Consider the following 25282-nt stretch of genomic DNA (forward strand, 5'->3'; position numbering starts at 1 on the left):
AAGGACAAACATTGTATGTTCTCATTCATTTGGGGAATATAAATAATAGTGAAAGGGAATAGAAGGGAAGGGAGAAGAAATGGGTAGGAAATATCAGAAAGGGAGACAGAACATAAAGACTCCTAACTCTGGGAAACGAACTAGGGGTGGTGGAAGGGGAGGAGGGCGGGGGGTGGGGGTGAATAGGTGACGGGCACTGAGGGGGGCACTTGACGGGATGAGCACTGGGTGTTATTCTGTATGTTGGCAAACTGAACACCAATAAAAAATAAATTTATTATTTAAAAAAATAAACTAGTGTTTTCTTCTTGTTGCAAAAAAGAAGAGAAGAGAAAAGAAAAAGAAAAAGAAAAAGAAAAAGAAAAGAAAAGAAAAGAAAAGAAAAGAAAAGAAAAGAAAAGAAAAGAAAAGAAAAGAAAAGAAAAGAAAAAAGAAACGACAAATACCCACCATTTGCTTCGACGTGGATGGAACTGGAGGGTATTATGCTGAGTGAAATAAGTCAATCAGAGAAGGACAAACATTATATGGTCTCATTCATTTGGGGAATATAAATAATACTGAAAGGGAATATAAGGGAAGGGAGATGAAATGTGTGGGAAATATCAGAAAGGGAGACAGAAATGAAAGACTCCTAACTCTGGGAAATGAACTAGGCGTGGTGGAAGGGGAGGTGGGCGGGGGGTGGGGGTGACTGGGTGACGGGCACTGAGGTAGGCACTTGACGGGATGAGCACTGGGTGTTATTCTATTATGTTGGCAAATTGAACACCAATAAAAAATTTAAAAACAATTAAAAATATAAAGATAGGGATCTTGTCTGGAGAAAGAATCAACAAATAATCACAACATATTGATATAAACAGTGATGAATCTAAGAAGGAAATTAAAGTGTACAACCAGTGATTTTAGCTGGGGGACATGATTTTTAAAAAGGATCAGTGAAATCTTCTCTAAACAAGTGTTAAGGCCCAAAAGATGCAAAAGGTCATAACAGGAAAAATGTATAGGGAGGAAGTGTGTAGGGAAGAAGAGAAACAGGTATAGTGCCACCTGCAGAGGAAACAGTATACAAGAAGCCACCGATAAGGGAAAGAATTTCATGATAAACAAGAACTTTAAAAAGGCTGGTATGCTGAGGCCAGCTCTCAACAAACCTTTTCAAATGATACTAAACATTCCAGATCTTAAGTAAAATGAATGAAAAGTTACTGAAAGGTTATTCAAAGGAGGGGCACCACTTGATAATATTTTTACAATGCTTATGCCAGTTGTGAGAGATAATGAAGTATTTTCTGGACTAAAAATTTTAAATACTGATATGCTAAGGTGATTAGAACCCATAATTCTGATTTATTAGCCACAATCAACCACTTGGAAAGTGCAAAGGTAAGTGTATTTCACAAAATTAGCATTATGTATTATGACTTTACACAGGAAGATAGCTGACAAACCACACTGTATTCAAAGATGACTCAATGCATTAATATCAAGTGTCAATGAATAAAGTTACTTGATGATGTTTTATGGCTTTATTATTTTATTTTGTGTGCTTTATTTCAGCAGATTAAAAGAATCTTCTTGGAATGATGCCAGAGCATTATCCATATTCATCAAATTTATAAGCTGATTAAAATAAAAGCTTTCATCAAGGACTTTGTGAGAGTAAAATGTGATACATTTTTTTCCTTGTGTCATTAGCATCCAAGGTAGTGATTCCTAGACTCAACTTGACCAATTATTTCAAGTACTACTACAATACTTTTTAAATAAATGGTTTAATTTACTTTAATTTTTTTTTACTTTAATTTTTAAAAAGTAAGTCATGCTGAACTTCTCAGATGAAGAGTACAGCCAATGGCAAATGCCAGACCTGAAAAAGAGGAAGTCTTAATGACTTCCTACGCAAAACTGAACTGAATGATAAGCCATCCTTTATTTCTCCAAACTACTGGATAACTGGGTATAAATGTTAATTTCTGAAATTATTTTTATATGTGTTAATGCTATAAAGATAATCAGGAGATTTATAGAAACAATCAGACAAATTACAATTTTTTCCCACTTTCCTGAACTTTATTAAAGAAAAAGGAATGATGGTAAATCTCAAGAACATAGTCAATTTTCTAGGATTCTTCCCTCAAAAATGTGACATTTGATTTCCAAATACATGCCAGAGCATAACATGGTTCCCAATTATACTAAGTAGGTGAGAAGCTGAAATCCTAAAACATTCATCTTCCAACTTTCTCCAGTCTGTGGTTTGTCTTTGGATCAGCAATAATTGCCTGAACAGCTACTATGGCTTCATTAATTTTTTTTTTTCTGTAGCTCTCTGAGCTATATTCAGCAATTGCAGAATTTGAGCAGTTTCATTATGAACTGCATCTCCTGTGTCAAAACCAAGACTGTGTTTATCTATTGCCACAGGCAAGCCCTCTTTTGTTTGGTTTGCTTTAGCAACTGCATCTTGTGTCAGGCACTCCTGGACCAAAACGTGAATTGCCTTAAGCATTACCAGGTAATCATCAGGACGCTGAATCTGAAGAAGGTTAGCCAAAGCCAGCCTTAAAATCAGGATTATTTACATCCAAATTGATAAATAGCTCAGCATCTTTAGCTGCATTGTCAGCATTTTTGTATTATCAGGTGCCAAGTCCTTGTATTTTTCAGCATTATCTCCACATTCAAGTCTAACAGCTAAACCAAGAAGCCAGTCAATTGCATCTTGTCAATCTTGAATCTTGAGAAGACAGTTAACATCTCTGAGATATTTTTCAAAGAACTTGGGCCAGTCACTGCTGTGGATGTTTCTTAAATCACCTCTCTCTTCGATCTTGTAGTGTCTGATTTTCTGGTCTTCAAGCCAAACAATAGAGTTTCTAAATTCTGTTTCATCTTTGCAGTTGAAGCCAGCCAGGTTGTGGTAGTTGAGGGTCATCAACTTGCATCGGAACATGGTCCCCCTGTCTTGCTTCAGTCCCCCGGGGCTTCAGTCGGGAGAGGGGAGTCAAGGAGGTACGGGACGAGAAATTACAATCTTAATGACAAAACTTAAATATAATTTAAGCACAAATAGGTGCTATGTGGTATCAACTATGAGTTCTAGTGCAGTTCTGAAGGACAGAGTTCACTGCAAACTGATGATCAGATAAAGCATCATGAAGGAAGTAACGTTCCTAAAGAAAGGTTAGGTCTGAAAGGCAAGGAGGTAGAAAGAGCCCTGTTGGCTCTAACAAGCTATGAAAAAGGTACAGAGAAATAATGAGCAAAACTTTTTAACATATTAAAAAAGATTCATGCTGGGGACACATGGGAAACTGAAAAGATAGAAAGGTATTGTCAGGGCAAGGTTAAGAGATTTAAACTTGACCCTATGGAAACAGACATGGAGATGTTATAAGAGTGCTGTGGTTTGTAAGATTAAAGCAGAAATGATGTATGGAATAAAGGAGAAAGTTTCATCTATTACATGTTCAGCTATTTTAACTAGGGAGACCCATGGGAAATTTAAAATGTTCGTATTTTAAAACCATAAGGTTTTGGATTCACCTCAATTTATACTAATCTAAGTTTAAACTAAAACTAACTTATTTTTCTTAGATCATAATACACAATCAGTATCACAGACTCTTAAAATACATATATAGAATTATTACAAACACATTTTTCCACAGGCCAAGTAGAAAAAAATTCCTACTGAACCTCACTTGGAACTATGGCTTTTAGCAAGCTCAAGGGCTAAACAGATTGGACCTGAAGCAGTCCCCTCCTCCCCTCAGCCTAAGGTCAGGATCTGCCATAGCCCCAAATAGCTCTAGGGAAGGAGATCTAGCATTCTGTTTTAAGACTTGGTTCTACACGGGGGCTTTAGGAGCAGGCAGAGGTAACTGCAGAAGCACTAGAGGGATGTGCTCAGAAGAAGAGAAGGGAAGGAAAAACAAAATCTTTCATTTCCAAAAGCCAATATTGTAAAACATATGAAAATATAATGTCAAGGCTTAAAAATAATATTAAAAAAATCTTTTCAGAATATTATAAAAATCTGATAAACATTTTTATATGTTTATAATGTTTAGAGAAATGAATAACTTCCATTTTAAAAAGGAAAAGTATGGCAGGCCCCTGAGTGGCTCAGTTGGTTAAGCATCTGCCTTTGGCTCAAATCATGATCCAAGGGTCCTGGGATTGAGCCCTATGAGCTCCCTGCTCAGCAAGGAACCTGCTTCTCCCTCTCTCTCTGCCTACCTCTCCCCCTGCTTGTGCTTGCTCTCTCTCTCTGCCAAATAAATAAATAAAATCTTTTTAAAAATAAAAAAGGAAAAGTATGAAACACAGGCAAACACAAATAAAACAAGAGACAATGAATGTGGACAGAAGAACCAATGAGAAATTTTCCAAATGAAAAGTATTATGAAGAAAGTGTCCATTGATGGTTTAATAGAAAAATGAAATGTAATATGTATATATAAAGGAATGGTATTCAACATTAAAATAAATGAAATTTTGATACATTCTACAAAATGCATGAGCTTTGAAAACATTATCTTAAGTAAAATAAGCCAAAAGAGCAAATACTGCATGATTCTATTTACATGAGGTACCTAGAATAGGAAAATTCATAAATAAAGAAGAAAGGTTCCCAAGGGCTGAAAGAAGGGGGAATGGGGAGTTACCTAAGAGCTACAGAGTCTCTGTTTGGGATGATGAAAAATTCCAGAGTCGAATACTCATGAAGGTTGCTGCCAACACTGTGAATATACTTAATGCCACTGGATTACACTCTTAAAAAAAATGGTTGAAATGTTCATTTTATGTTATGAATATTTTACCACAATTTTTAAGATGTCAAAAAATAACAGCAGTGGGGAAAAAATAACAAACCTCAACAGAAAAGATACATGTTGGGCAGAATTCAAGAGAAAAATAATAGCAAGGTAGTACTGAATAAATCACTCCATAATGTAATCAGAGCAAAAGAGTAACCCAAGTATGAAAGACTACTTAAGAGACATAAGGGAGGGGATGCCTGGGAGGGGATGCCTGTGTGGGTCAACAGTTAAGCATCTGCCTTTGACTCAGGGTGTGATCCCAGGATTCTGGGATCAAGTCCTGCATTGGGCTCCCTACAGGGAGCCTGCTTTTTCCTCTGCCTATGCCTCTGTCTCTCTCTCTGTGTACCTCATGAATAAATAAAAATTAAAAGAGAGAGAGAGAGAGAGAGAGAGAGACATAAGGGAGAAGTAAAAGAATTCCAATCTACCCGTAACAGGATTCCTAGGAGAAAAGAATGGCGGCGTTATAGAAAACTGTGGTTTTCTTTTTCTTAGCTCTCCAGTATTATAACTCCTTTCTTTGATAAAAACCCCAAATGTAGAGACAGAGTGGCCTTCTACTATACAAGCAGAAAATAACAGACACTTGATTTCTCAGCCCCTCTATGACTATGGTAATGGCTTATTACCTGAGCTCCATCTATCCCAGACTTAGAAAGGGAAACCAATTACCCAAAGAAACAGAGACTACAAAGAAACCAACTTGGTGGCAGCTACAGTTAGTTTCCAGAGGCAGCAGTCCTGTGGAAGGATTCAGTTTTAAGATAGTGAGGGGACTAGAGGAGGCTGAATTAAATATGGTAGTCAGGATATGTCTCATTGAGATTTGAGAAAAGACTTGAAAGAAGTGACAGAGTTTTAGCTAGGCATAGTACTCCAAGGAGAGGAAACAGCATGAACAAAAACTTTAAGGCAGAAGCATATCTGATATGTTTGAATAAAAGCAAGGAAGCCAGTGTAATTGAAGCTGACTGAGAAATAAGTAGAGCAGAGGAGGCAAAGTCTGATCATAAAATCCTGTAAGCCTTTGTAAGAACTTTGGTTTTTATGCTGAGATAGGAGCCATTGGAAGGTTTTAAACACAGGAGTAACATGATCTAACTTCTATTTTTTAAAAATTACTCTGGCAGCTATGTTGAGAATAAACTGTTTAAGAGGGCATGAATAGAAGGGGAGAGAGCAGTTAAAAGATACGGAAATAATATAAGTAAGAACCATAATCATAGAAAGTCCCTACTTGGGGAGAGGCAAGATTGTGGAAGAGTAGGGTCCCCAAATCACCTGTCCCCACCAAATTACCTAGATAACCTTCAAATCACCCTGAAAATCTACGAATTCGGCCTGAGATTTAAAGAGAGAACAGCTGGAATGCTACAGTGAGAAGAGTTCGCGCTTCTATCAAGGTAGGAAGATGGGGGGGGGGGGGGGCAAGAATTAAAGAAACAAAAAGGATCCAAGGGGGAGGGGCCCCACGAGGAGCCGGGCTAAGACCAGGGCGAGTGCCCCCAGGACAGGAAAGCTCCATCCCAGAGAAGCAGGAGCTACACCAATCTTCCCGGGTGGAAAGGCACTCGCAGGGAGTTGGAGCAGGACTCCAGGAAGGGCGGGGATGCCCTCAGGCTCCCTGGGACACTAACAGACACCTGCGCCCAGGAGAGTGCACCGAGCTCCCTAAAGGACTGCAGCGGGCACGCATTGACCCGGGAGCAGCTCGGAGGGGCTCGGTGGCTACCACAGGCATATATTAGTTTAAGAGAATGATGTCATAAACTCAGTAGGCTGTGTTCATTCCTTTTCATTCATTTTTTTTCCTTTTTTCTCTTCTGACTGGATATTTTTAAGTGACTTATTTCTGAGTTCACAAATATTTTCTTCTGTTTGATCAAGTCTGTTGTTGATACTATTAATTACAGTTTTTATTTTGTTTACCATATACTTCAGCTCTAGAATTTTGAGTTCCATTTCTCTGTTGAACCTCTCATTTTGTTCATTTGTTCTTTTCCTGATTTCACTATCCATCTGCGTTCTCTTATAGCTGCTGAGCTTCCTTAAAATAATGTTTAATTCCTTTCCAGGCAATTTATAGACTCTATTTCTTAGGATGGTAAATGGAAAATTAATGTGCTTATTTGGTGGTGTCATATTTCCTTGATTTTCCTTATTCCCTGATGTTTTTGCATTGCTGTCTTTTATTCTAAGAAGTTACCTTCTCCAGTCTTTACTGAGGGCCCTCAGGAGAGAAATGCCTTTACTAGTCAATCCAGGAATAAATTCTAAAGCTCTCTTAGATCTTTTCTATATATGCTATAGCTCCACATCTCTGATTACTGCTTTAGTGAGAATTCTTAATATTATATGCCTTCTCTTGATCTCACAAAGCCAGGCCAGGTGCTGACTGATAACTTCTCACTTTCCCTAGAGCAATACCTGAAATGCTCGAGTCATATGCCTTCTCCTGATCATGCAGAGCTTATCTGGCTTTCTGCAGAATCACAAGTCATATGCAAAGGCTTGCAACTCACCATCCATGGGGCACATGAAATGTAGGTGATATAGTTACAGGAAGAGTGGGTAAGGCAGCCAGAACATTCTAAGTGTCCATGAGCCAGTTAGAAGAATCTGTAGGAAGATGTTCCCACTGGTTTATAGGCAGGCTTCTTGGTGGGAGTCTCTAAAGTGGCTAGTTAGTCAGATCTGTGGTTCTATGATGATTTGTGAGCCCTGGTTGTTATGAGTCCTCACATCTCTTACCTGCTTCCAGCCTCTCTCAACCACTTTGCTGTGCTGATTACTTCAGGATTCTAAGCATGGAGCCTCTAAAGTGGTTAGTCAGTCAGATCTGTGGTTCTTTGATGACTTCTGAGCTCTGGTTGCTGTGAGTCCCATCTCTTAACTGCTTCCAGCCTTTCTCAACCACTTTGCTGTGCTGATTACTTCAGGATTCTACGTATGATGAGAAAAAAGCAGGCCTCTAGGGCAGCATCCTATATGGCAAGAAACTTAAGTGCTCATTCACTGCTCTCACAATCCCCTAGTAGAAAAACTGCAGGCCAAGTGAATCTCTCTTGGCAATAAGCTGTGACTCCTTTGGGAAGGATGACACAGGTAAAGTGAAACTTTCTTATCCTCTTCAATGCATCTATTCTCAGATTTTTCGCTTCAACAGTATGCTACATTTCTTGAGTGGAATCTCAACAGAGCAGAAATGGAAAACAATGTAAAACTTCAAAAGTAGCATCCGGAACGTAATGTCCATTATCTAAGTCCTGAATCCAGATTACACAAAGGTAATCTCGTCCATTGCTAGTTTTAAAGATTGATGCTTCTGTGAGGACACGGTAGAAAACTCCCATTCCACCGTCTTGCTTGTCACTCTTCAAGTCCATTTTTATTTTTATTTTTATTTTTTCTTAATTTATTTTTTATTGGTGTTCAATTTACTAACATACAGAATAAACCCCAGTGCCCGTCACCCATTCACTCCCACCACCCGCCCTCCTCCCCTTCTACCACCCCTAGTTCGTTTCCCAGAGTTAGCAGCCTTTACGTTCTGTCTCCCTTTCTGATATTTCCCACACATTTCTTCTCCCTTCCCTTATATTCCCTTTCACTATTATTTATATTCCCCAAATGAATGAGAACATATAATGTTTGTCCTTCTCCGACTGACTTACTTCACTCAGCATAATACCCTCCAGTTCCGTCCACGTTGAAGCAAATGGTGGGTATTTGTCATTTCTAATAGCTGAGTAATATTCCATTGTATACATAAACCACATCTTCTTTATCCATTCCTCTTTCGTTGGACACTGAGGCTCCAACCACAGTTTGGCTATCGTGGCCATTGCTGCTATAAACATCGGGGTGCAGGTGTCCCGGCGTTTCATTGCATTTGTATCTTTGGGGTAAATCCCCAACAGTGCAATTGCTGGGTCGTAGGGCAGGTCTATTTTTAACTCTTTGAGGAACCTCCACACAGTTTTCCAGAGTGGCTGCACCAGTTCACATTCCCACCAACAGTGTAAGAGGGTTCCCCTTTCTCCACTTCCTCTCCAACATTTGTTGTTTCCTGCCTTGTTAATTTGCCCCATTCTCACTGGTGTGAGGTGGTATCTCATTGTGGTTTTGATTTGTATTTCCCTGATGGCAAGTGATGCAGAGCATTTTCTCATATGCATGTTGGCCATGTCTATGTCTTCCTCTGTGAGATTTCTCTTCATGTCTTTTGCCCATTTCATGATTGGATTGTTTGTTTCTTTGGTGTTGAGTTTAATAAGTTCTTTATAGATCTTGGAAACTAGCCCTTTATCTGATACGTCATTTGCAAATATCTTCTCCCATTCTGTAGGTTGTCTTTTAGTTTTGTTGACTGTATCCTTTGCTGTGCAAAAGCTTCTTATCTTGATGAAGTCCCAATAGTTCATTTTTGCTTTTGTTTCTTTTGCCTTCGTGGATGTGTCATGCAAGAAGTTACTGTAGCCGAGTTCAAAAAGGGTGTTGCCTGTGTTCTCCTTAGGATTTTGATGGAATCTTGTCTCATATTTAGATCTTTCATCCATTTTGAGTTTATCTTTGTGTATGGTGAGAGAGTGCTCTAGTTTCATTCTTCTGCATGTGGATGTCCAATTTTCCCAGCACCATTTATTGGAGAGACTGTCTTTCTTCCAATGGATAGTCTTTCCTCCTTTATCAAATATTAGTTGACCATAAAAAGTTCAGGGTCCACTTCTGGGTTCTCTATTCTGTTCCACTGATCTATGTGCCTGTTTTTGTGCCAGTACCACACTGTCTTGATGACCACAGCTTTGTAGTACAACCTGAAATCTGGCATTGTGATGCCCCCAGATATGGTTCTCTTTTTTAAAATTCCCCTGGCTATTCGGGGTCTTTTCTGATTCCACACAAATCTTAAGATGATTTGTTCTAACTCTGAAGAAAGTCCATGGTATTTTGATAGGGATTGCATTAAACGTGTAAATTGCCCTGGGTAACATGGACATTTTCACAATATTAATTCTGCCAGTCCATGAGCATGGAATATTTTTCCACCTCTTTGTGTCTTCCTCAATTTCTTTCAGAAGTGTTCTATAGTTTTGAGGGTATACATCCTTTACCTCTTTGGTTAGGTTTATTCCTAGGTATCTTATGCTTTTGGGTGCAATTTGTAGATGGGATTGACTGCTTAATTTCTCTTTCTTCTGTCTCATTGTTTGTGTATAGAAAAGCCACTGATTTCTGGGCATTGATTTTGTATCCTGCCACGCTGCCAAATTGCTGTATGAGTTCTAGCAATCTTGGGGTGGAGGCTTTTGGGTTTTCTATGTAGAGTATCATGTCATCGGCGAAGAGGGAGAGTTTGACTTCTTCTTTGCCAATTTGAATGCCTTTAATGTCTTTTTGTTGTCTGATTGCTGAGGCTAGGACTTCCAGTACTGTGTTGAATAGCAGTGGTGAGAGTGGACATCCCTGTCTTGTTCCTGATCTTAGGGGAAAGGCTCCCAGTGCTTCCCCATTGAGAATGATATTTGCTGTGGGCTTTTCATGGATGGCTTTTAAGATGTTGAGGAACGTTCCCTCTATCCCTACATTCTGAAGAGTTTTGATCAGGAATGGATGCTGTATTTTGTCAAATGCTTTCTCTGCATCTAATGAGAGGATCATATGGTTCTTGGTTTTTCTCTTGCTGATACGATGAATCACATTGATTGTTTTACGAGTGTTGAACGAGCCATGTTTCCCGGGGATAAATCCTACTCAGTCATGGTGAATAATCTTGTTAATGTACTGTTGGATCCTATTGGCTCGTATCTTGTTGAGAATTTTTGCATCCATGTTCATCAGGGATATTGGTCTGTAATTCTCCTTTTAGGTGGGTTCTTTGTCTGGTTTTGGAGTTAAGGTGATGCTGGCCTCATAGAACAAATTTGGAAGTACTCCATCTCTTTCTATCTTTCCAAACAGCTTTAGTAGAATAGGTATGGTTTCTTCTTTAAACGTTTGATAGAATTCCCCTGGGAAGCCATCTGGCCCTGGACTCTTGTGTCTTGGGAGGTCTTGGATGACTGCTTCAATTTCCTCCCCGGTTATTGGCCTGTTCAGGTTTTCTGTTTCTTCCTTTTCCAGTTTTGGTAGTTTGTGGCTTTCCAGGAATGCGTCCATTTCTTCTAGATTGCCTGATTTATTGGCATATAGCTGTTCACAATATGTTTTTAAAATCGTTTGTATTTCCTTGGTGTTGGTAGTGAGCTCTCCTTTCTCATTCATGATTTTATTAATTTGAGTCTTCTCTCTCTTCTTTTTAATAAGGCTGGCTAATGGTTTATCTATCTTATTAATTCTTTCAAAGAACCAACTCCTGGTTCTGTTGATCTGTTCCACAGCTATTCTGGTCTCGATTTTGTTGAGTTCTGCTCGAATCTTTATTAAATCTCTTCTGCTGGGTGTAGGATCTATTTGCTGTTTTTTTCTCTAGTTCCTTTATGTGTAAGGTTAGCTTTTGTATTTGAGTTCTTTCCAGTTTTTGAATGGATGCTTGTATTGTGATGTATTTCTCCCTTAGGACTGCTTTTGCTGCATCCCAAAGATTTTGAACGGTTGTATCTTTATTCTCATTAGTTTCCATGAATCTTTTTAATTCTTCCTTAATTTCCTGTTTGACCCTTTCATCTTTTAGCAGGATGGTCCTTAACCTCCACGTGTTTGAGGTCCTTCCAAACTTCTTGTTGTGATTTAGTTCTAATTGCAAGGCATTATGGTCGGAGAATATGCAGGGGATGATCCCAATCTTTTGGTATCGGTTCAGACCCGATTTGTGACCCAGTATGTGGTCTATTCTGGAGAAAGTTCCATGGGCACTTGAGAAGAATGTGTATTCAGTTGAGTTTGGATGTAAAGTTCTGTAGATATCTGTGAAATCCATCTGGTCCAGTGTATCATTTAAAGCTCTCGTTTCTTTGGAGATGTTGTGCTTAGAAGACCTATCGAGTATAGAAAGAGCTAGATTGAAGTCACCAAGTATAAGTGTATTATTATCTAAGTATGTCCTCACTTTGGCTATTAATTGATTTAAATATTTGGCAGCTCCCACAGTCGGGGCATATATATTGAGGATTGTTAAGTCCTCTTGTTGGATAGATCCTTTAAGTATGAGATAGTGTCCCTCTTCATCTCTCACTACAGTCTTCAGTGTAAATTTTAGTTTATCTGATATAAGGATGGCTACCCCTGCTTTCTTTTGAGGACCATTCGAATTTTTAATGGTTCTCCAACCTTTTATTTTCAGGTTGTAGGTGTCCTTCTGTCTAAAATGAGTCTCTTGTAGACAGCAAATAGATGGGTCCTGCTTTTTTATCCAGTCTTAAACCCTTCGCCTTTTGATGGGGTCATTAAGCCTGTTCATGTTCAGAGTTACTATTGAAAGATATGAGTTTAGTGTCATCATGATATCTATTCAGTCCTTGTTTTTGTGGATTGTTCCACTGAACTTCTTCTTAAAGGGGAATTTTAAGAGTCCCCCTTAAAATTTCTTGCAGAGCTGGTTTGGAGGTCACACACATATTCTTTCAGTTCCTGCCTGTCTTGGAAGCTCTTTATCTCTCCTTCCATTTTGAATGAGAGCCTTGTTGGATAAAGTATTCTTGGTTGCATGTTCTTCTCATTTAGGACCCTGAATATATCCTGCCAGCCCTTTCTGGCCTGCCAGGTCTCTGTGGAGAGGTCTGCTGTTACCCTAATACTCCTCCCCATAAAAGTCAGGGATTTCTGTCTCTTGCTGCTTTAAGGATCTTCTCTTTATCTTTGGAATTTGCAAGCTTCACTATTAAATGTCGAGGTGTTGAACGGGTTTTATTGATTTTAGCGGGGGATCTATTTCCTGGATCTGAATGCCTGTTTCCCTTCCCAGATTAGGAAAGTTTTCAGCTCTGATTTGTTCAAATACATATTCTGGCCCTCTGGCCCTTTCGGCGCCCTCGGGAACCCCAATTAAACGTACGCTTTTCTTCCTCAGGCTGTCGTTTATTTCCCTTAATCTGTCTTCATGGTCTTTTAATTGTTTGTCTCTTTTTTCCTCAGTTTCCCTCTTTGCCATCAACTTGTCTTCTATGTCACTCACTCGTTCTTCCACCTCATTAACCCTCGTCGTTAGGACTTCTAGTTTGGATTGCATCTCATTCCATTGATTTTTAATTTCTGCCTGATTGGATCTAAATTCTGCAGTCATGAAGTCTCCTCTTGAGTCCTTTATGCTTTTTTCTAGAGCCACCAGTAGCTTTATAATAGTGCTTCTGAATTGGCTTTCTGACATTGAATTGTAATCCAGATTTTGTAACTCTGTGGGAGAGAGGACTGTTTCTGATTCTTTCTTTTGAGGTGAGGTTTTCCTTCTAGTCATTTTGCTCAGTGCAGAGTGGCCAAAAACAAGTTGTATTGGGAAAAGGAGAAAAAGAGAGGAGAGAAAGAAGGAAAGAAAAGAGAAAAAGAAAAAAGGAAGAAAAAAAAAGGAAGAAAAAAGAAAAAAAAAGAGAATTAAAAGAGAAAGAGAAAGGGAAAAAAGGGTGGGGGAAGCAAACAGAAATCAAAAAGCAAAAAAAAACAAAAACAAAAAACAAAAAACACGGGGGAGTATCTTCTGATTCTGTATACTTTAAGTCCCTTGACTTCCCCTGGAACTTGTCCCTCTAGTTGGTCTTCTGGGGGAGGGGCCTGTTGTGCTGATTTCAGGTGTTAGCACTTGGGGATGCTGCTAAGCCCCTGCCTGGTGCAGGGCTCAGTGGGGGTTGTTTACCCCGTGAGGCCCCAGGAGGAACAATCACAGTGGCGGCGGCCAGCTCTGGAGCCCTGGATTCAGCTCCCGCAGTATCTACAGAGCTCTCCGTCCGCAGGGCCTAGAGGCTCCGGGGCGGGGCCGCTGATCTGCTCAGCTCCGGGCAGGAGAGTCCTTGTGGTCCTGGGCCTTCCCGGCCTCTGCCTGTCCCGAGGGGAGGCCGGATCCTGGGCTGTGTCCCGGCGCCCAGTGCTCCCGGCCCTGCGCTGTTGGATTCGCGCTCCAGGCCACGCAGCCGCCTCTCCACGGAGCCGCCTCCCGAGGCCCCCCGAGCTGCTCCTGGGTCAATGCGTGTGCGCTGCAGCCCTTAGGGATCACGGCGCACTCTCCTGGGCGCGCAGGTGTCTGTTAGCGTCCCAGGGAGCCTGAGGGCATCCCCGCCCTCCTGGGGTCCTGCTCTAACTCCCTGCGGGCGCCTTTCTGCCCAGGAAGATTGGTGAAGCTCCTGCTTCTCTGGGACGGAGCTTTCCTGTCCTGGGGGCACTCGCCCGGGTCTTAGCCCAGCTCCTCGCGGGGCCCCTCCCCCTTGGATGCCTTTTGTTTATTTCCCCCCCCCCCCCCCCCCCCCCCGTCTTCCTACCTTGATAGAAGCGCGAACTCTTCTCACTGTAGCATTCCAGCTGCTCTCTCTTTAAATCTCAGGCCGAATTCGTAGATTTTCAGGATGATTTGAAGGTTATCTAGGTAATTTGTTGGGGACCCTACTCCTCAGCCATCTTGCCCCTCCTCCCAAAATATGTGGTTTAAATGAGTAATGATTTAATCAAATGGGTTGTGTTTTGTTTGTTTGCATCTATTAAATCCATTGCATACACACAACCCAATCTCTGCTCTTCTGCCACTTTCCTGATAATGTGAATGTCAAAAAGAGCCATACGGTTTGGAAAATAGTAAAACTTGAAGAGTGGCACCCAAAGAGACTGTTCATTAAGTAAGTTGCTATATTTTAGCTTTTATCCTTTTGTAACTGGTATATCTTTTCCTTTCATTCTGTGAGCTATGTTAGATCTTTCTAATACTTTTTTTCTTTCTAATAATTTTAAGGAAAAGTTTTAATTTCTATTTCTAGGTCATCTCGTTTTTTATTTATTTTTTATTTACTTATTTTTTAAAGATTTACTTGTTTATTTAGAGAAAGCATGCACAAGTGGCAGAGAGGTGCAGAGAGAGAGGGAGAGAAATCTTCAAGCAGACTCTCTACTGAACCCAGGGCTCAATCCCAAGGACCTTGAGATCATGACCTGAGCCAAAATCAAGAGTCAGACTCTTAACCAACTGAGCCACTCAGGCACTCCTCATCTAGTTGTTTTTATTCAATATGGCTATGGATTAGGGTTATAACCCATTGTTTGCCATCAGAAACCTACTATATTAGTATCAAATTATTAAAGTCTCTAACTTACTCATTTACCCATTATGTTTTACTAAGTATGTATATATTTCAGAGAATGAGCTGAAGATGAAGACACACGAGTAGGAACTAATAGAAGTGTAATAGATCATTGGCACAAAGAAAGAATTGATAAACATTCCTGGACAGATGTTCAACCAACTACAAATACAATTAACTTTGTTCTGGTTTTCCCATAAACAGGCTTTGCTTATTTTACTCTAGTGGTATAAGTAAGTTTTGTTACAGAATTATATGTATGTGTTTTTAAAAATAAAAACTATAAAGAAGGCAAAAATGAACATAATGTACCAAATATACTTATTCATATTCAATAAGCACTGTTGCATAGCCAATCTTGAGAAATTTTGCTGTGAAAAAAACAAGTAATGAGTTCAAGAAGTTGTAAGCTGATGAAAATTATCTAATAAAGAGGGAAAGTGGAACATTTAGGGGAAATTGATGCTGTTCTATGTGCTCCTTATATGGCACATGTATGCTCCTATGTATATCCTCCCACACACACTCACTCCACTTTGAAACCAGGCTCATTAAACCAGACTAAAGAAGTAATATCCAAAAATTAATATGAACATGAATAATTCCTTGAACAGAAAGAACATAAGAGTATGTCACTGGCCTATCTGTAATATCTGGTATCTCCCTCCTAAAATAAATTTAGTCCATTATAATTTGACCCTAGATTTAGAAGCTTTTTTTCTGGGATAAAAGATATATTTTTCCTTTTATTCTTTTTTTTAAATTAGTTTCAGAGGTAGAATTTAGTGATTTATCAGTTGCATATAACACACAGTGCTCATTACATCAAGTACCCTCCTCAATGCCCATCATCCAATTATTTTTCAATTAAACTGAAATTTGGTTAGTGATCAGTAAAACTGACAATTCCTAAGACTACAGAAGTTAGCCATTCCTAATTCGAATGACTAATTTTCCACAATTCAAAATAAAAAAAATATTTATAAGTGTTTCAAATGTAATGGTGTTACATAAATGTGTGAAAGTGACCTCCTCTATATTGGGCCCTTATGCTATTTACTTCTTCACAGCAAGGAAACACCATTAGCTCAGAGCCCACAAGTGCCAAAATTTTTATACATCTAACTGCTTTTAATATAATCCAAATAAGCATATTTTTAAGCCATTTAGAGCCTGCCATTTTACATTGTACTCAATGCCTGCTACCCAAAGATTAAACAAACCTTGGTACTATTAAAGATCATAAACTGCTGTTATTCTATGGTGCTGACTCAGAGATTTCCCATATTTCAAATGAATAACATAATCTAGACATACAAATCCATTCTCTCCCAGGGGTTCCTGTGCACTCACTCTTCCTGTTAAAGGGGTGGCCCTGCATTGTGGTCTCTGGAAGGTCTCAAGCTGTGAGGGGCTTACCTTTACAACCTGTCAAGCAACACAACTGTCAATTTCCACTTAGTCACAGAATCCATTTACACTTAATCGTTTATTTTATAAACATTTAAAGAGTTAATACCTATGCTTCTGAAACCGTTCCAAAAAAAAAAAAAAAAAAAAAAACAGAAATGGAAGGAAAACTTCCAAATTCATTCCATGAGACCAGCACTACCCAGATTCCAAAACCAGACAAAGACCCCACTAAAAAAGCAACCAGGGGCCAATATCCCTGAAGAACATAGATGTAAAAATTCTCAACAAAATACTAGCAAATATAGTCCAACAGTACATTAAAAGAATCATTCACCATGATCAGGTAGGATTTATTCCGGGGTTGCAAGGGTGGTTCAATATCCACAAATCAATTGACACAATATATCACATTAATAAAAGAAAGGATAAGAACCGTATGATCTCAATAGATTAAAAAAAATTTGACAAAGTACAATATATATTCATGATAAAGACCCTCAACAAAGTAGGTCTAGAGGAAACATACCTCAACATAATAAAGGCCACATACAAAAAAACCCACAGCTAACTTCATCCTCGATGGGAAAAAACTGAGAGCTTTTCTGTTGCATTTCTATACACCAATAATGAAAAATTTAAATTTTTTTTATTTGAGTATAGTTGACACAGAATGTTACATTAGTTTCAGGTGTACAACATAGTGATTCAACATCTCTATATATTATGCTATGCTCACCACAAGTTCTGTCACCATACAACACTTTTACAGTGACTATATTCTTTGTGCTGTATCTCTTTTCCCCATGACTTATTCATTCCATAACTGGAAGCCTGACAATACTTAATTCTTGATTGGATCTTGGACCATACCCCCACCAAAAAAAAGCAAACAAACAAAACAGCTATAAAGGATGTTTTTGGGAAAATTAGGGATATTTGAATATGAACCAGGTATTTTTTTTTGAACTAGGTATTTTATAGTACTATTTGTATCATTAAATTTCTTGAGTATATTATATTGTGATTATGTTAAAGAATGTCTTTTTCTTAGAAGATACATACTCAAGTATTTAACAGTGACGTCTTAGAATGTCTAAAATTTACTCTTATATTAAAAGCAGAGGTTAGGGAAGCTCAATATGGCAAAATGATGGTAACCAGTGAATCTATGGAAATGGATATAAGTGCTACTTATATTATTCTTGTAACCTCTGTATAGATTTAAAATTTCTCAAAATAAAATAATGGTTAAGAATCAGATAATTTTTTTAATTTAAATTCAAGTTAGTTAACATATAGCATAGTATTGGTTTCAGGAGCAGAATTTAATGATTCAGCACTTCCATATAATAATACCCAATGCTCATCCTGGAAAGTGCACTCCTTAATGCCCATCACTCATTTAGCCCATCCCCTGCATACCCCTCTTCCAGCAACCCTCATTTTGTTCTCTAAAGTTGAGTGTCTTATGGTTTGCCTCCTTCTCTATTTTTATCTTATTTTCCTTTCCCTTCTCCTATATTAATCTGTTTTATTTCTTAAATTCCTCATGTGAGTGAAATCATATATTTGTCTTTCTCTGACTTATTTTGAATCAGATGATTTCTTTAAAGATTTGAGTGTGTGCATGTGTGTGTGTGTGTGTGTGAGAGAGAGAGAGAGAGAGAGCAGGGAGAGGGGCAGAGAGGGAGAGAATCTCAAGCAGACTCCCTGCTGACCACGGGGCCAAATGCAGAACCCGATCTCGTGACCCTGAAATCATGACCTGAGCCGAAATCAAGAGTTAGATGCTTAACTGACTGAGCCACCAGTGCCCTAGATGATTCTTCTAAAAGGACTACACAGAAAAATTATCCCCAAACCAAGTATGGTGCCATCCGCCATCAGTTATGGTTTAAGGGCCATAACTTGAGTCTACTGTATTCTAATTCCTCTTCTTTCATTTTCTGTCAAATCTTTTATCAGGTTTTCACTCTTACCAATATATGTGAAGTGCTAACAAGATCTTCAGTCTTACTCAACTTCAACAACACCAGACATATTTGATTAATCCACTCTCTAATTATTTCCTTTGATTGGTCTCCAAGACACTACTGTTACATTATCTACTTCCCTGGCCACAACTTTTCAGATTCTTTTTTTTTTAATTTTTATTTATTTATGATAGTCACAGAGAGAGAGAGAGAGAGAGGCAGAGACATAGGCAGAGGGAGAAGCAGGCTCCATGCACCGGGAGCCCAACGTGGGATTCAATCCCGGGTCTCCAGGATCACGCCCTGGGCCAAAGGCAGGCGCCAAACCGCTGCACCACCCAGGGATCCCAACTTTTCAGATTCTTTTGACAGATTCTCCTCTTTATCCTATCTTTAAATACTACAGTTCCCCAGTACTCTCTCTTCACCTTGCTTCTTCTTTATCTATAGTAATTCCTTTTCTGTTCTTATCCAGCCCTGTACCTTTAAATATTGTTTGAAAGCTGAGGATTCCAAATCATGGAGTCTGAAGCTCCAAAATCTCCCCAAAACTCCACATTCACATAGTCAGCTGCTTACCTGACACCTGAGTATCTAAGGATCATTTCAAATTTAACCTGTTGAAAATTGAATCCTTCAATTTCTTTCCTAAATATCCATTCCCAAACATCCACATTTCAGTGAATGGCAACCACATCCTCACAGTTATTAAGACAAAAGACTCTGGAGTCATCTTCAATTCCTCTTTGTCTCTACACGCTCAGCAAATCCTTTCAGCTCTAACTTCAAAATATATACTGCACCTTACCACTTCTTATCACTCCAGTGAACACATGAATTCAAGTTATCATTTTGTCTTCCACGGACTAGTGTAATATTCTACCAAGTCTCTCTGCTTCTTTTTTTTTTTTTTTTTTTTTTTTTTTAGTCTCTCTGCTTCTAACCTTGTCCCAATATAGTCCTAGTTTCAACAAAGCAGCCCAGAATAATACATTTAAAATTAAATAAAACATATCCCTTTTCTTTCTGAAAGTTTTTGGTGGCTTCCTGGCTCATTCAATAAAAGACCTCCCCTCACATGGCCTACAATCCCCTACAATATTTATCCTCTTGCTGTCATTCAACTTATTTCCTTTTACTGGTCTCACCTCTACATCCGTAATTAAACCATCTGCCTTATTCCACCCAGACAAGACAGGCACGCTTTGCACATAAATGATGAGAGTAGAGATAAAGCTCATGAATCAATAGTATAAGAGCTTGGAAGAGGAGTAGGAGTCTGAGAAGAATAACAAAGGGGAGCCCAAGAGGAAGAGTGAAAACAGGAATAGTCATAGGAACTAAGGAAGAAAAAAACAAAACAAAACAAAAAAGAAAGATATACCATCAAGGTAATATTATTAAGCGTGGGATAAGAAGGATAAAGGATAATTAGCTTATTACAGGGAACAGAGTAAAACTACCATGCATAAAAAAATGGGAAATACACTAACCCATTACAGTTGCTATTTCTGGATGACCGTATTGAGTGTTTTTATGTTCTTCTAACATCCCGTGTGTTTTCAGAGGTTTATACTTTGTTAGGACTGGACTATTTCACTTTTGCCCACATACCTTTGGTTTTTCCTTTATCCAAGAGCATGGCCCTACATTTAGGGGATATTCCTTTAGGGATCTCAAGAGAAAGAAATGTTTTACCAAGGCCCCTGTAACTTGCCAGTCCTTGAACTCATCAATATTTTTCTCATCAATATTATGTGGCTGGTAAGATCTACTCAGTTTGTTAGCTGTACTTTTCTACTAAGATTCCTTGAGTCTAATACAGCCCAAAAGAAGCTAAAACTCATTCTATTACTTAGGGGGAGTCTGTAAGCAGATTAAGGTCCTATTCTCTGAGGTTCTCTCCTTTCTGGGTTTTAACCTCTTACTTCTTATCAGTTCCCCTGAGAGTTCCAAACTCCAATGTCTGTTTCCTCATCCCAGAAAGACTACTACTTTCTGTTTGGGATCTGCTTGCTCCATCACATCATAGTAAACTAAAAAATTCTCTGTGGAAAAAAGCCAAAATAAACATGAACTCTTCCCATATGCATCCCTTCCTTCAAGAATCAACAGCTACCAGAGGGTAGGGGGCTGGGGAGATGGGTGAAATAGATGATGGGAATTAATTAGCGCACTTGTTGTAATGACCAATGGGCATTGTATGGAAGTGCCGAATCACTAAATTCTGCGCCCAAAACTACTATTACACTGTATGGTAACTGGAATTTAAATAAAAACAAGGAAAAAAAAGATCCACCTATACATTGATTGCTTTTCAACACCCGAAGTGTTTTTTTTAAATAATTTTTTTCAGATTTTAGAAATCTTATTCTGGACATCACAAAGGCTGTTTCTCTGCCTTCCTGAAACAAACTGAATCTAGGTACGGATTTTTCTGCTAACAAAGTGGTCCCAAATTTCCTTTACAACTATTATAAATAGAAACAGTGCTCCTGGATTTAAGATGAGTCTCTTGTTATCAGGAAGTGTATGATTTTGCTGGCATTTTCTAAAGCACTGTATTTCTAGATCCCTAAACATTCTATCTCCTTTTCTCATCTCCCCTTCATGTTGCTTCTGCCACATTTCAGCTCTCATCAGTCTCATTACAGAAGTGTTATAAGTCAGAGATAATATTTTTGTGTTTCAAGTTGAGCTATTCACATTCAGAAAATGTATTTTAGAAATACATGCCTTCCTGATCCTGACCTAGGCACTCCCTTTTCCTTTTTCCACACAACTTCTAACAAATCTTGATGCTTTTGGCAATCCTTACCTATAAATTTGAAGTAGCATATTATATGCTGCAAAGGTTCACTAAAAGAGCACTTTCAAGTTTCCTGTCTCTATATCCTTGTATCTCTGATATTTTATAAAAGAAAGGGAACAATAAAAAGTATGCTAGTCATGCATTCATATAAATATCTTATTAGTTACAGTCTTACTATTCCTCAAAAACAAATTTTATCTTAGAAGGCATACCAGTCATTTACTAATACTTCTTATCTCTAAATACACCCTTCTAAGCACTGACTCTTGAGGCTGGGATTTGCTCTCAAGCTCCTTTGTCTGGTGGGCAGCACTAGAAAGATACTGGGGAAAAGGAAGTTAAGTGTTTCCCATAAACCATTCCACTAGAGAAAATTGGTTCCAGCCTCCAGTTTCTTTTGGTATTCCCAGAAACAGCCTCACTGCTCTTCTTCATACATACCAACAGCAGCCATGTGATGCCCTTTCCTCAGAATCTGAGCTCAAGTGTCTCAACAAGATCCATCTTCCTGAGTTCTGGTATCCCCAATCCATTATCTTTTGTTTCCCCAGCCATTAGAGACTTCTTTATGCAGTTATTATTTTGGGTTCTATCTATTTATTACTATTTATGACTATTTATTAATTAACAGACAGAACTATTATCTATTTCCTCTTTTTTTCCTTTCACTTAAGCATGTGTGTAAACAATTCCCTACATTAAATTCTATCTTAGAAAGTAACTCGTAAGAGTCTCTTTTCCTGACTCAACCTTAACTAAACTGATGCTTTCTCAACCTGTTCAAAAATATTTCTAGAACCAAAAGCTACCATACTTAGATAGTACCTTAAATTTTATATTTTAAAATTATAAATTTTGAAAAATAAAATCACAATTTTATAATAATACATATTTATTACTTTTAACATGAAGGCATGATGGTAAAGAATTTCTAAAAATCACTCATAATCTGAATGTGCAAAAATAACAAATGTTAACATTTTGATATATTTACATCTTGTCTGTCTTCTATTCAGAGATTGCACTTGTTATCCTATCAGAAATTATTCCTGAAATGTAAATAACTGTAAAAAACATACTGCAAGCATAATTGTTTTTATAAAATTCACAAAAACACAAGTTACCTTTCCAGTATACAAGAAAACAAATTAAAATTGTCAGTATTTTAAGAAATAGTTATGTCCTCAGAATTATATATATATATATATATATGATAAAGTAAATTTATTTTTGGTAAGAAAACAAGTTAATAGCATATTTTATACTACAAACCAAAAAGAAAGCAAGCCTTCCTCTGCAACCTATAAAAATTATAAATAAATTTAGTAAGGCCAACTACTCACCCCCTATTACTGACAATTGCCTTTTTCAAGTGAATGTAATTTGCAGGAAAGATCCCCTGTAAAAGAGAAAAGATTTCTCATTAGAAAAGGAAATTTGTAATTAATATCTCATATATACTAAAATAGCAGCCAGATTTCAGCATGGAAGTACTCTATCAATAATACAGTAGATCTCTTAATGTAGCAACTACCTTGTATATTAAGAATGCAGGGCAGCCTGGGTGGCTCAGTGGTTTAGTGCTGCCTTCAGCCCAGGGCGTGATCCTGGAGTCCCGGGATTGAGTACCACGTCAGACTCCCTGCATGGAGCCTGCTTCTCCCTCTGCCTGTGTCTCTGCCTCTCTCTCTCTCTCTCTCTCTCTCTCTCTCATTCTCTCTCTCTCATGAATAAATAAATAAAATTTAAAAAAAAAGAATTCAAAGTTGCACAAACTATATACATTAGATAGGAATTTTATTGTCTATCCTCAGGGGAAAACTGTGATCTTAGGTAACCATCAAAAAGATTTTTTAAGTTATGGATTGGAAATATTCTATCTAATCATTCTCATAATACAGACTTATGTACAGAGTTTGGTATGTATCTATAAAACCAACAATATCACCTAACCAACAGGTTACATGTAATCCAGCTCTGAGCTAGAGAAACAATTCTCAGACTCTGACTAACATTTATATTCACAAGAATGAATAAATTCAGAAGTTTATATAAACATTTCTTCTTTGGGACACCTGGGTGGCTCAGAGGTTGAGCGTCTGTCTGCCTTTGACTTAGGGCTTGATCCTGGGGTCCTGGGACAGAGTCTCACATCAGGCTTCCTGCATGGAGCCTGCTTCTCCCTCTGCCTATGTCTCTGCCTCTCTCTCTCTCTCTCATGAATAAATAAATAAATCTTTAAAAAAATCAACAACAACAAAAATTTCTTCTTTCACTCTTTCATTAGAGTTTCCATTCGGATATTTATTATAATTTGATTTAAAGTCCTAAAAGATAAAAAATGAATTGTTTTTAAAAACAACTGAGTTGGGGATCCCTGGGTGGCTCAGCGGTTCAGCGCCTGCCTTTGGCCCAGCGCGTGATCCTGGAGTCCCAGGATCGAGTCCCACATTGGGCTCCTGGCATGGAGCCTGCTTTTCCCTATGCCTGTGTCTCTGCCTCTCTCTCTCTCTGTCTATCGTGAATAAATAAAATCTTAAAAAAAAATAAAAATAAAAATAAAAACAACTGAGTTTTCTAATCAGCACTTCATTCCTTCTCCTGATGCATGAAACTCCCTTGAAATAAAATACAAACCCTTAATTTTTTATATTCTCTGGCCTACACCACCAATCTATACCACACAAGGCCATCAGCAGCTGGACTACAGTAATGCATTTTATAGTTTTCAGTGTACAGATTTTCACCTCCTTGGTTAGATTTATTCCTAAGTTTCTGCTTGCTTTCAATGCTATTTCGAACAGAACTGTTGCCTTTATTTCTTTTTTCAGATATTTCACTGTTAGTGAACAGAAATACAACTAAATTCTGTGTGTTAATTCTGTATCCTGCAACTTTACTGAATTTGTTCATTAGTTTTAAGTTTTTTGGTGGAGTCTTTAGGATTTTCTACATGTATCATATGCAAGCAAGCACATACAATTTTACTTTGTTTTTTTCTGATTTGGATACTTTTTGTTTCCTTTTCTGACCTGCTTGTTCTGGCTAGGCCTTCCAGTACTTTAATAGGAGTGGTGAGAGTGAGAACTCTTGTTTTGTTCCTCATTTTCAACCTTTTACCATTGAATATGATGTTACCTATGGACTTGTCATATTATGGCCTTTATTATGTTGAGATATGTTCCTTCTAAACCCAATTTAACAAAATGTTGCATTTTGTTAAATGCTTTTTCTGAATCTGTTGAAATGATTATAATGATTATAACATTTTTATCTTTCATTCTATCAATGAGGTGTATATATCACATTTATCAGTCTGAATCTGTTGAAATGATTATAATGATTATAACATTTTTATCTTTCATTCTATCAATGAGGTATATATCACATTTATCAGTTTGATAAGGTTGCACCATCCTTTCATCCCTTGGATTAATCTCATTTGATCATGGCATATGATCCTTTAAAAGGCTGTAAAATTCGAGTTGCTAATATTTTGTTGAGAATTTTTGCATCTGTATTCATCAGGAATATCACCTTTGTTTTTCTTTTCCTTTAATGTCCCTATCTGGCTTGGGTTTTACTGGCCTCATAAAAATGAGTCTGGAAGTGTTCCCTCCTCTTTGATTTTCTGGAAGAGTTTGAAAAGAACTGGTATTAATTTTTTAAAGTTTGGCAGAATTTATCAGTAAAGTCATCAAGTCCTGGACTTTTCTTTGTTGGAAGATTTTAATTGCTCATGCCATCTCCTTACTCATTATTTGGATGATAAATAGTTTTTGTTTTTTCTTGATTTATCCTTGGTAGGTAATAGGTTTCTAGGCATTCTTCCATTTCCCTCCAGGTTATCCAATTTGTTGGCATTAATTGTTCATGGCATTCTCTTAACAATCTTTTCTATTTCTGTGATATCATTTTTGTTAAAGATTTATTTATTTATTCTTGAGAGACATAGACTGAGAGAGAGAAGCAGAGGGAGAAGCAGGCTCCTCACAGGGAGCCTGATGTGGGACTCGATCCCAGATCCTGGGATCA

The 25282-nt window shown here is 38.1% G+C and overlaps 1 protein-coding gene and 1 pseudogene across 14 annotated transcripts in view; both read right to left on the reverse strand.

Moving 5' to 3' along the window:
• Window positions 1-25282, reverse strand: part of DOCK3 (dedicator of cytokinesis 3) — a 514642-nt gene that overhangs the window by 316574 nt on the left and 172786 nt on the right. For all 14 annotated transcript variants that reach the window (XM_077858742.1, XM_077858737.1, XM_077858736.1 and 11 more), the window contains one exon: window positions 22591-22646. In XM_077858742.1, coding sequence (XP_077714868.1) covers window positions 22591-22646 — 56 coding nt within the window. The remainder of the gene's footprint in view (window positions 1-22590; window positions 22647-25282) is intronic.
• On the reverse strand, window positions 2043-3979 carry LOC144291258 (RNA transcription, translation and transport factor protein pseudogene; annotated as a pseudogene).

Source organism: Canis aureus, chromosome 19 (genome assembly GCF_053574225.1).
Source record: "Canis aureus isolate CA01 chromosome 19, VMU_Caureus_v.1.0, whole genome shotgun sequence".
Lineage (NCBI taxonomy): Eukaryota > Metazoa > Chordata > Mammalia > Carnivora > Canidae > Canis > Canis aureus.